This window comes from Ylistrum balloti, unplaced genomic scaffold (assembly GCF_031769215.1).
Source record: "Ylistrum balloti isolate Yb309-2 unplaced genomic scaffold, AGI_CSIRO_Ybal_v1 Utg370058, whole genome shotgun sequence".
Lineage (NCBI taxonomy): Eukaryota > Metazoa > Mollusca > Bivalvia > Pectinida > Pectinidae > Ylistrum > Ylistrum balloti.
In genome coordinates this window covers 277,610-290,887 of record NW_026782107.1, presented here as the reverse complement: position 1 = coordinate 290,887, position 13,278 = coordinate 277,610, and the positions used below count along the sequence as shown (strand labels likewise).

Here is a 13,278-nt window from a genome sequence, read left to right as displayed (position 1 = left end):
AAGATAAGAACTTCAGTAATGAAACCAATCGCATCATATTTCTACGTATCAATGTTTTAGTTCTTTGTAGTATGTGAGAACCGTGGGTACCGTACGAAAACTCAGAGTTACCCGAATATCGGAACAGACCAGAGACTTCGAAGATATTCGAGTTAAATGACTTGGACTTCACGAGGATTAACCGTATTTTACTTTAATTACACTTTAATATTTCCTTATTTGTTTTGATGTGGGATCAATAATTGATACAGTTAAGGAAACAGGAAAATATATTTCCCGTTTCCTTTCACAGTTGTGAATTGCTGTAACAAGCAATACGGCGAAACGTCGATCCTCTCTTTCTGTATTTAAAAGTGTTTTTAATTTAAAAGGCTTTCATATGACATAAAGTAATGCTTCCTTACTCTAATACTACATTGTATTAATGTGTAAATACCTTATGATTTTAAAGTCAAGTATCAATGATGCTGAAATTCTTCCGGCATATTATGCAATACCGTAGTTGCCTGAGATAGAGCTAATCATTTAGTATGAAATAACAGAACAATGTAAATACGTCATAATGGCATGGGAAACAAACTTCCCGGTTTGAATATCAAATGAAGGCCGACAAATATAACGAAGATCAGATTTCTCATTAATTTTGTATTTTTTATTTCGAGTTCACGCTATTGGTGGTTCTGGGTATCTTGTGTATTCATTAGTATATAATGCGGCCCCAATTTTTTTGACAGTGGAATGCGGATATACCAGGCTTTTGTAGAAAGAGCGTTATAAGCGCGATTCTTGCATATTTAAACTGTTACATACAAGGGAAAAAAACGGAAATCGTTTTACTGATTTCTACGAAAAAGTCATCATATTCTAGTTAGTAAACAACCTATTTAAGTTGTAAAAAACACAAACAACATATCAGTGTAAAATTACAGTCAGCAGATATATCATCTCCCTAATCGGTACATAGTTGAAGTAAAGGACTATATTTGGTAGTCCAAATAGATTTATTCATCTGTATATATGGAATATATGTACAATCATTAATTTTCGTGTTTGATTTATTTTCATCGAATTCATAGGTATTCTTAATCCATGGATTCTAATGTCCACGAAAAGTTAAAATAAGTATAAACTAGATTTATTGATTATATTATCCACAAATCAAGTGTCAATATTTTTGTTATAAAAAAAGATAGAAAATATTTACAGTATAAGAGAGAGCTCTTGTAACATATACTAATTAGTGACTATTCTAAGGATAACATGGACAATAATACAGAAAGCTGTCAATTCATGGTTGCCATGTGTATACCTCATTGATTGGGCTATCGAAATTATTTGATTATAGAAATATAAACCATTGAATACATTATCGTGGCAAACAAATGTCGTGTTCTCACTTTAAGATTGATGACGTCAAATAATGGTCACGTGACCAAAGGGTATCTCTCTCTATACACGAAACATTTCCATATATAATGCAATCGAATGTAGAGAAGCCATGATATAACATTATTTGTCGGTGAGAATGTCAAAATAAATTAAGACAAAAATCAAATCAATTTTGATTCGATGCCAATCATTTTTGCATGGAAAGACAATGTTGTCGATAGGAAAAATAGAAAAAGAAATTAAATCGATAGGGTGGGATCAGTGAAATCAACATGCGTCCTAGTTCTCCGTGAAACAGTATGATAACTATCAAACTGTCACAACGAGTTACTAAACATTCTTATTTTAACAGACAGCTCATTTTTTGTTGTCGTTCGACAGTGATAAATACGTTTCATGGATTGATTAAGATTTAGGGGTAAGACAAAATGGTACTCCCTCATTTCATGTGAAGGTAAATGTGCCACTCTTTTTTATTCCAACTGCTTGTTTGAACGTTCGGTATTTCTACGTATCGGGTTTTATCTGCATAGACAGAATTTTAAACATAGTCAAAGGTCTCGCTCCTCTCGTAAATTACACTCTCGTTTCCTGGTGAACCAGATTTATTACTTCAGGTTGATACAGTAACTGCGGGTAATAAAGATACCCAATTGATTTTACTGGACACTCTGCAATCATACTAGTATTTCTCGTATGGCGAGAATATCGAGAAAAATGAATTATGCATTCAGATAACAGATTATATTATATAAGTCGGTGTTTAATGAAATCTTAGGTAACTGCACTTTCCTATTGGTGTACGATCTTTGTATATTATTTATCTATGCTTATCAATATTATTTATAGTTTCAAAACGATGTATACTAAGAATGAATCAATGTTTTGTTTTTATTTATTTATTTTTTTTATTGTTTGACTCTCCACCAACCAGTATGGTCTTTGAGAACGGCTAACTGGTGTACCAGGAGGGTCTTCCATACCTCAAACAGGTTTATGTTTATTCAGTAAAATATCCTTGAGTAGCGTACAACCTTTCTCAACAGTTATTACTAGATGAACGATTTTTTTTCTTCAAGACAATCATATCTGCTTCAGATATATATATATATATATTTATGGAAAGCACATTTTCTACATGATATCAACACTGTGTTATTAAACGTTTTACAAAATCACGTGCTTTGAGGGAGTTTATGTTAGGTGATCCTAGACAGAGATATTTATGTCTCGTAATATGATACAGAGATATTTCACTCCGCACTGGACATATCATTGGAGATAAGTAATGGAGAAATCAGTGTGATAATCTGTGTGAAATTGATGGTACGTTTTGTAAGGATTAAACCCATCCTACTTACTGGTTTAAACCAACGTCGCTTTGTATGCAACGCGTTTGATCTTTAATCTTTGATATCTGTTAATCTTTTGAATATTAATCATTTGTATCTGATTGAGTTAACTTCGCTCTAGTAAACATTTTGTCCTTTTAGTAATCTTCTCCGTTTAAATGGTTGATATTTAATTCAAAGACGTTGTCTGACTATAAAGATGGTTTAGATTATTAATTTGAAATCCTATCTTTAAATGAATATATAAGTGCAAATTTAAATAGCTGTACACAAATAGCAAACATGATATACAATAGTATACAAACAAACACACAAAAGAATAGAACAATCAGATCAATTTACAAACGTTTGTTTACAATTTTCGTCGTGATCAGGCCCGTTTTAACATTGACACAGACGCATCGAAGAATTAATTACATACACATACCGATACACACAAGTGTAACTCATAGATATGACATGACCAGGTGAATTCTTGTGAGAATAAGTTAATTAACCTAAGCAGTTAGCCGGTGGTCAGGTGAGTGAATATATTGACCGTGTGAAGAAATGGACATTTGATAAGAGTAAGTTTGACTAAAAGATGACTTTATGAAGTAGGGCTTGTTTCACTATTACGCATATAGGTACAATTGACTTCCCGTTGTTAATTTCCGTCCGGATCATACTACACTAGATGTTTTATAGCCAAAGCTATTGAGTGATTGTGATGGTAGTGTATAACACAAGATTAGTTCTCAGGATGTTAAATCTGTGAATCACGATTAGATACACTAATGAATGGCTAGTGAACACGAAGCTGGATGATTGCCCTCCGTGTTGAGATATTTACTGGACGTGTTAACTCACCTCTTACCCGTTTAATATTTCAATACATACAGTCGGTGATAATGACAATATGTTAATGAGTGTGTATTATCTATTGAACAGGAAATATATCGACATCATTTAGAACTATAAACGACAATCCGCCAGCTATACAGGTACGTGATCTTTGTTTTTCACAGTCACTGTTCAGGGTACCTGTGTTTTATATAAATCAATAACACACAAGAGATGGAATGAATTCGTGAATAAACCAGTGATTTCCCTGCCGTGAAGCAGGTTTAGTAGATTTTTTCTGCATTTTTATATCTATATTACATGAAAGTGCATTAAGATCACATATTGACTATTTAGAGACACTTTGAATTTGCTAATATAAACTCGAGAGGTTACATTGTAAGGGAGACATATCGAGTCAAGTTAGTTTACCACGAAGAGAAACATTAAATCAACTATAACACATTAAAACCGATTAGTATGAATATTTGAGATTATTTTTATATTATTTCTTTTTTTTTTGCTGAATGAGATTATTGAAAACTCAGTGTAAGTAAATTTGTCTGGTAGTGACCATAGAGACACCAGCAGATGAAAGAGTAATATTGAATCTTATTGTTCCCCTTTCATAGTGTATCTTTATACCATGTATAAAGACATTGATGCAAACTCTTGACTATATACAAGTAACTATAGTTTTTTGTAAAGGGCAACGTTTAATGTTAAATCTCTAGATTGCATGATTAAATCAGTAATACTACCTCATCAAAATAAGATAGCCATGAAATAAAGCCACTTGTGCATAACTAAACTATTAAATTGGCAAAGAAAATAAGATTTACTAAAAATGTTCTCTTGGATATAAATTGAAATAGTCAGACAAAAGTGTAATTCAATTTTAAATTGATGCACTTTCCCATGAACGATCGGTCCCTTTTACTGTAAATTGTATCTAGAAGCCTGGTTGGGCGATTAAAATTGACTTGAATACTCATTAGGTTTTGCGATTTGCGAGTCATGTTGATGAAAATCGACAATGGCTTCAGGGTTTAGGTTTTTGCTCTATCCGGGACCGAGATGTAACATAGCAGTCTGTTAAAGACAGCACGGAACCCATCTTAACCTGCTGTACTCATCGACAGATATCTCCCTCACACACACACACACATACACACACATACTTGTATATATATATATCTATAAAACATCTATAGGTAGGGTTTATATACGTATGCATACGAGTTCAGCTGCTGAAACAAGGCCCTTTTCATCTTAGACAGCGGACGTGCATGCACGGATGGGCGATCATATTACAGGGAATGTTATACACGTGCCGAACAGAGAGCTCTTACAGATATGTATGTATATCATTTAACTGTTTTAAGGTTAGAACTAAAAGAGATTACGGATGAAATTGAGATTTTGTGGATTGCACAGTTATTAGGCCACTGAAGGCGAAGTATGTTTATGTTCAGCCTCGGTATATGTGTCCAAAAGGTAAGGTTATCATAACAGCAGGGTTTCCACATCACTTTTCACAGGTCTTACTTTCGTTTCTGTTTCGTGTAGGATTATGTAATGAGACTGTATTTGCTGATTTTTTCTTGGTATTCAACTCGGATAATTTTACCTATACACTGATAACACTGATTATTAACGAATGATAAGAATATAACACACATACATTCACGTTGAACAGTGCATTTATGTTTGGTACACCCACTTACAATTAACTTATCAGTGTGTTTTTTGTATTACATTAACTGTACATAAATGATACGTGCTTGTTTTATAGATATAAACTGATATCATCTCCGTAAAATTGTACAATCGTCTATTCAGTATATCGAACTCCGAACAAGGTCGATGTTAATACTGGTGATTTTTTGTATTTTTTATTTTTAAAAATTTTTCTACATTCATTATCATCAAATCATCAAAAAACAATTATTTCTACGTTCGTTATCATCAGAACATCACAAATCATTATTTCTACTTCCATTATCATCAGAACATCACAAATTTTTGGTACTGACTTGTGACTAACCTTTGTCATTTGCCGACTTAGTCATCGACAATTATATTTACTATGTATACTCGCTAGTTTGCCTGTTGATGCCATTGTTGTATACCTTGTTCTCATTTGAGAACGTGACATTACTTACTTGGATTGACTGAGATTTATATGGCAATGAAGCAGAAGACGTTTACTCTTCCGGAACACTTGGTCTTACTGATTGTCGTACGTTTTAGGTGTCTACGTGTTGATCCCTCTTTTGCTAAAATGTTTGCCGAGTTTTATTTGATACGAGTTTGGATTATCATTTTTTCTTGATATTTTCTTGTTGTATCTGTGTCATACATACCTCCTCTAATTATAACCCCACTGTATAGATGTTAGAAAATCGAACCTTTTTTCCTAGTCTTCGCGCAATCTTTAGATAAATCATCGTCGAATTTATAATTTAAAGATTCCTCCGACATTTTTCTCTACTGTCCGGATGTGTAAATGAAATAAAAGCAAGTGAAAAATATTCCAAATGATGTAACAAGCACGTATGTAATATTTCTTATAATTGACAATTTAGACTGATTGAAGGTTAGAAATGTATTGATAAATATACGTTTGACGTGTGTATAAGTATAATTATTCTCATGTTGATACTGTACACACACCCCCCACCCCACATATATATATATATATATGATATATAAAGTTTTTATCTTTTTTAATTATTTATATATATATTTAGTTTAATCGTTCTTGTCTATATCTATCCTCCATACACGATACACTAGAATGACTGGATCCACTACATATGTAACCTGATAAAAAACATATTGTGTGTGTTGTTTTAAACATGAGGCATTATATATGTAAAAACACGTGTACACTGCACGTGCGCACACATCCCTGACACGCAATTGCATTTGTGAACCATTAACTACACATGCTAACTGTCATGTAGAAAACGTGTTTGTTCATAACATAAAATAAAGGAACAGTAATGTCTAATTAACCCATATTAACGCAGGTTGCGTTACAGGTGCGATCTGTTGCTCTCAGTAATTGGTGCTGGGATTTGTATTTACAAATTTGTATTAACCATTTATAGGAGAATGAGAAAGAACCTGCTATATAGCAGACGAATAGTGAGAAATTAAAAGTGATTACTGTTCTGTGTTTGATGCCCTTTCTCAAAAGTATTATCTTATTATATTAAAGATTTAAGAAGTAACATGAAACCACAATTTAACGGTTTTTCATTGACTGCTTGATAGACTTCACAAGTGTCATCATGTTTCAATACTGTTAAGGTTGCTTGTCTGTTTGTGATACATTTTTTAATACTCTTTATCAACTCTGATGTTCTGCTGTACTTAATCCACAAATTTACACAAATTTATTTTTCCACATTCAGCTGATGTCAAAGGACTCTTTTCTGTAATAATTTTATTTTGTTAAGAAAAGAAATCCTGGTGTTTTAATAACTCTGTTTCATATCGATACCAAATTAAGTAATATATTTTAGTATCACACATGTTCGTACCCAACTCGGAACATTATCATTTTTTTTTTTAATTAATTTTCAATCTTGGTTACGAAAGTTAAATACCAAATATGTTGTAGTAGGGCTTCTCTTTAGACTCATTATTGTGTAAATATATTACAGATAATGTAACGCTTTGTTAGGTTACAAAACAACAAAAAGAGTCATTTTGTCTTCAGATTACATCGTTATATCAGCATTATCATCATTATTCTAGTATACGATTTCGAAGCCTGCAGTTTTGTTCAGTTTGGGAAAATAGAAGAATGACGAAGCTTAACGAGACAATTATACAGTTTTATTTCTTCCTTGTTCTTATTATTTATTACAGAATCCAGTGAAAGGGATTCTACAAGAGAATGTATAATAAAGTCAACTTGCTTTTAATCAAGAAAACGTTTTCACGTTCGCATGCCTTAAAACAGTTACTACTGACATGTAGATGTGCTTAGTATTTCCATAGGACTTAATTTGTATTACTTTAGAACTAAATTAACAAATAACCGATAAATTTGTAAGATAGAGAGTAAAACGTCATATTAGATCTGAAACTGTAAGTAACAAGAAGAATTATAGCTATTTATAGATGAATATATTTGAAGCATATTCATTTCGGCCGGGAACGCAAGTGTGGCTATATTCGTAACCACCTGTTTCATTGAGTTTGTTTTTAGATCTGAAACTGTAAGTAACAAGAAGAATTATAGCTATTTTATAGATTAATATATTTGGAGAATATTCATTTCGGCCGGGAACGCAAGTGGGGCTATATTCGTAACCACCTGTTTCATTGACTTTGTTTTTAGATCTGAAACTGTAAGTAACAGGAAGAATTATAGCTATTTTATAGATTAATATATTTGGAGAATATTCATTTCGGCCGGGAACGCAAGTGTGGCTATATTCATAACCACCTGTTTCATTGAGTTTGTTTTTAGATCTGAAACTGTAAGTAACAAGAAGAATTATAGCTATTTATAGATTAATATATTTGGAGAATATTCATTTCGGCCGGGAACGCAAGTGGGGCTATATTCGTAACTACCTGTTTCATTGATTTTGCTATATCTTTGTCTTTATGTCTTGTCAATATAGAATGTTTGTCTGAGAAAATAAATTATATACAGTTTTTAAGCGAACACTTATGCATGTGACATTTTAATAGCGTGGTGCAAAATATAGCTGATTTATGATGCATGCCTGGTAATGTATACATTAAACACTTTTTTCTCTATTCAAGGAAACGCAGCTGAGCATTCTTGAAGAAGGCAATATCTCGTCTCGATCAGGTTACAACATTTTGTCAATATAATTGTAACTATTATTAATTTTTGTAATTTGTAAAGTTGTCATTCCCTTTTAAAAACGATACAACTGTAATTATTATATGTAAGGAGAACTCATTGATTATATGGAATCCAAAATTTGATTTTCCTGAAGGTGTAATTAACGAAGAATTGATTACCAGCAGGTATTATAAAATATTTTCATGTCTCCAGTTCTATGAAAGCAGTCATTGCACAACACATATATATCATCTCAATTTATCAAAATTCGATGATCTTCTTAGAATAAGGAATGTTGTTCAGGAACTTCATTTCAAGGGAAATTTTATTCATTTAACCTTTTGTAAACGTTTGTAAACCTTGCTGGAGTTTACCTAACAAGTATTAACATGAGTAACGATATCATATGTCATGGTACATGAATGTATCATTACCTGTCAGCCTTTACCTTACAGGCAGTACCGACTCAGCTTTACAGGTCTGAAACGCTTTAGCCGACAGCCTCGTCACCGGAAGGTATATATGCCAAGTCTATCATTATACCATAATATAACAGTAGCAACATTAATTGATGTCGGAAAAGAATGGTTTCAAAATGATTTAATTTACTAAACAAGTGTCGAATCAAATTATGTTAAATGAACTTCGTTTCATGGTACATTATTCTCCGAGTTGCTCGGAATAAAACAAATAGGCAGCATGAATGAATATGGCAGACATTTCTAACATAACACCAATGCCACCTTAACTTGCATAGAAAATTTCTAATTGCTGGTTTATTATTTGCATAATCCAATTTCATTTTAGTGTCGTGGAAAAGATTGGATTAAAAACTATGAATCATATTAATCATTGACGTTTCTTTCTTCATATTTCATGTGTTGAATCACATATCGTTTCTGAAAATAGTTGCGTAACGAGGTCATTTAACTGGTCTTGTATGATTATTGGTATATTAACAATACTGTAAAGCATTATAAGTAAAATTACTTTAATTCCAGGATGGGGATTCTTTCTAAACTTAAGCACACCGACAACTGTACTCTTCCATCTCTAACCAAGTGCAAAGATGGTCATGAATGGTTCTCCAGTTTTGAATTCTACCCTGTTGCTGTTGGTAGTCGAAAAACAGTGTTCGAAGGCATGATGTACGTTCCAAATAATTACTGGAGTCAAACTCCAGCAATAATAAAATGTACGAACTATGGACAAGGAACGGAAGACGATGTCAAGGCTGAAGTGAGTGGTGCAATCAAAGCACAGGAATTCGGTGAAGGGTTTTCGAAAAAGTTTCCCCAATTTTCAATCAAATTTCAGCACCCTCTAGCGGCCGTGATGGACACTGTTTCAGTGTTCAATGGTATCTTTCGTTTCCTGAAAGGTTACGACAAAGTTCTCAGCGAAGGAGAGTGCGTGTTGTTGGAAGAGAAACTGGAAGGTGATTTTGTTTCTTTCATATATAAAAACGGTGTTATCACATCAAACTGTGAGGCTATCCTTCAGGCGTTCTGTCATTACACCTACTCCGCCAGTAAAGAGGAGCTTGTGGTGTCCGGACTACAGGGTGTTAAGAACGGAAACTCGTACACCTTATCCACTCCATGTGTTCACTCCCGTTCTCGACAATACGGCAACACAGACGCTGGAGAGGGCGGTATTTCCACTTTCTTCTCACATCATCAATGTAATGCCTACTGCAGCGAGTTACCGAAGTTTTCACCTACAGACTTATCCGCGTCGTCAAGTATGTCATACGAGAAGCCGTATTCATTCGAAGACACGTTTCCCTTACAATATCCAAGCGAAAGGTCAGGGTGTGATAGTCCAGAGTTTTCTTACAATGAGCGCAGTATGTTAGTAACGGCGGAAATACATCCCCCTGCTTATGAAGGAATTGACTCCCAGCCACCACCTCCATACGACTTTCAAAGTAAGGCTTGTCACGGAAAATCAAACAATGCTGGGTCGATGAACCCTTTCTCTTCGGCAGATGTTCGAACATATTGATTTTACAATCAAACATTCTTCATTTGAAAGTGTTCAAATGACTACGAAAAGCTACAAATTTGCCTCATCAAATAACTTGCCCTAAGAATGGTTTCCTGTGGTGATAGTGAGATAATGTGATACTAATCCTTGAAATCTGTCTTCTCTGATGTTAGTTTGATGTTTTTGTCTCCATTAATAGTGATTGAACTGTTGCTTTACTGGTATTCAAATGAAGCAAAAGCATAAGTTTTGTAGATATGATGTATTAACATGTTGTTACAAGTATGTAATGCACTGAAATATGGTGAATGATATTGTTCCGGCAACAGTATTAAGAATGAGTGAATCCCGGGATTTAATTCTATGTAACTCTTGAAAAGGTTAGGTTTCTTATACAGTTTTTAACACCGTTTTTTGAAATTAAACTATAAATGATACCTGTTTTAAGGGTAAATTGGCAAGTAGATGTCTCTTTAAGGCATATGTTCATATGTAATTTTGAAATTATCATATATGTAAACTCTATCGAATGACCATTGTGTGAAGCCTACCTAAATGATAACTTTATTCGAACTAGTATTTTCTAATCTCGAAGTGATATCACGACGAGTCATGCATTTCATCTCATAGAAATGTACATATTAAACATTTACACAAAGTAGTGAAATTAAAAATTTTGTTTCCATATCTCATTCAAGTCATTCAATTTCCATCAAGGGCTTTATTTATAAATCGACTAGAAGGACCAATCTGAATTATATTCCTTTTCATCATCATTAAGTATTTTGTCTACATCTCACATGTCATAACATACTATAGTATGACAGGTAGGAATGCCTAATATAGGAATATCTTATTATGTACGAAATGGTGACGTTAGGTCATTTGTATGGCTCACCTGGCTGTGATTATGTACCTTAAATCAAAGTTAAAGCAAAACAATATTTATCTCACAATCGGAAGGAAGTTTTGTAGGTAGGATTTCTTTTTACTTTTACTACACTTTTGTTTATTGAATTGATCTAGTTATTAATGTGATATAAGTTATACATCTATATCATTATAAAATGTAGATATTTATCTTTTATTTTAATCTAGAGCATAATTTTCTATTTTATGTGATATATATGGTCCATTATATAAAACATTTATTTACATTTATTATTTGAATTTATACACCTTTTCCCTTCTTTTTTCCCATTGTATACAAGACTGCTTTGTTGTAATATGTTTAAAGAATTAAAATTTTCCAGCAAATTTCCTTCTGTAATTTTGTACAGATTAATCATAAATCGATCCTTGCTTAATAATTAAAGCCAAAATATGATACATACTTTGATCTGATGTATTCAAGATGATGTTATCTGAACGAATTCATGTTTTAATAAAATTCTTTGTTTACTTGGATTTTATGTCTCTGTTTTAATTGTTTGTGTTATAGCAAACAAAATGTTACCTACTACAGTATCAGGGGTTTATATAGTAATGACGTCAACAAGACAATGAGTAGAATTGATAATGCTGTTAAACTGGAATCATACAGCTACTTTAACAGATGAAGGACGACAGTAATGAACCATTGAATATATCTGACAGACCCTTAAACAAAATGAAAGGACAGCATTCCTGAACCACGACAGAGGGGACCTACAAATACTCAAACAAACCGGAAGGACAGAATTCCTATACAAGATCTGAGGAAACCTGACAAAAGCCTTAATAAGAAGGAGATGGTCATGAACGACGACTGAGGTTGGCGGAGAAAGAGGGACAAGAAAAGGCTTGTCATGTTTCACGTAAACTGATTTCTAATTTTACAATATTTGATATTTACGTCAGGCACCATAAACTGTTAGTGAAACGGAAAGTTGTTCGTTTCAAAACGTTTTTTATTGATTTTTATGCCTCTAATAACTTAACGTATCTTATCAGAAGGTTTCAAAGCTTCAGGGATACTCTCACTATTTTTTATTGATCTGAAGTCAAATTTATTCGATTCTAAATTTTGTTGATGAGTCGTCTATGTAAATTGAAGGTTTAAGGGTTTTTCCATTGACTCGTATAATTCACTGATACAAAAACAAAGAACAAAAACCAAGTGTACAGGAAGAGTAAGCGTCGTCTGTTTCATAGACGACACCTGCCTTGTAAATCTGATATAATTAAAGTCGTCTCTTGCATGTTATATGTATTGATGATGGATTTAAGGTATCTTAACAATTCCTTCATATTCCATAAAACGTTCATATTTGATTGCTGCTGTATCCAAAACAGTTATTTTGTTGTTAAAAAAGGGTATCCTGAAATTTAAGAAGTGGTGGGCGTTCCCTCGGAATTCGCTGTTATTTTAGATAATGGGAATAATATAATGCAACAGCTGTTCATTTTTTAAACTTGTTTAAATTGTTATCTATCGTTTGTTTTGTTGGGAATTTCCACTCATAAATACCCTACCACTGCACTGTCGTGGCACTTTTTTTAAACATACGTATTACCTATATATACATGACAACTTACCTGGCAAAGCCAGTCTGAGGTAGGCGATATATTCCACAGGTAAGTGAAATTTTAAACAATTTATGTAACTATATGTTTATAATATCAAGTTAATTTTATTATAATGGACAATTTAAGAACTGTTTTATCTTATACGAGTTGATGAATTCGAAAGTTTCTTACGCAAAAAAGCAACTATTCAATATTGGACTGCAGTAATTATCACCATGAATTTAAGTGTCATTATCTTCACTAGATTAATATTGAAACATCTCATTTGGTTACGTTCAGTTTGGTGATCATTTTACTTACTGAAAATTTCCACGCACTAAGAATCCTACGTTGCGGCGCTACATGACAGTGCTGTCTATTGCGTTTTAGTGCATATATGTA

The 13,278-nt window shown here is 33.0% G+C and overlaps 1 protein-coding gene across 5 annotated transcripts; it reads left to right on the top strand.

Moving 5' to 3' along the window:
- Nucleotides 1-3,671: 3,671 nt before the first annotated feature.
- LOC132549440 (uncharacterized) lies at nucleotides 3,672-11,575 on the top strand. Of its 5 annotated transcripts, none has more exons than XM_060213381.1 (4): nucleotides 3,672-3,724; nucleotides 8,355-8,403; nucleotides 8,856-8,916; nucleotides 9,402-11,575. In XM_060213381.1, exon 4 carries the CDS (start codon nucleotides 9,403-9,405, stop codon nucleotides 10,405-10,407), a length of 1,005 nt encoding a protein of 334 aa, XP_060069364.1. In that variant the 5' UTR covers nucleotides 3,672-3,724; nucleotides 8,355-8,403; nucleotides 8,856-8,916; nucleotide 9,402; the 3' UTR covers nucleotides 10,408-11,575. The 5 variants fall into 5 exon arrangements, with proteins under 5 accessions (XP_060069364.1, XP_060069363.1, XP_060069366.1 ...); XM_060213380.1 differs by lacking the exon at nucleotides 3,672-3,724 and adding an exon at nucleotides 4,851-4,921; XM_060213383.1 differs by lacking the exon at nucleotides 3,672-3,724 and adding an exon at nucleotides 4,851-4,921 and having other exon boundaries at nucleotides 8,355-8,428.
- Nucleotides 11,576-13,278: the final 1,703 nt, after the last annotated feature.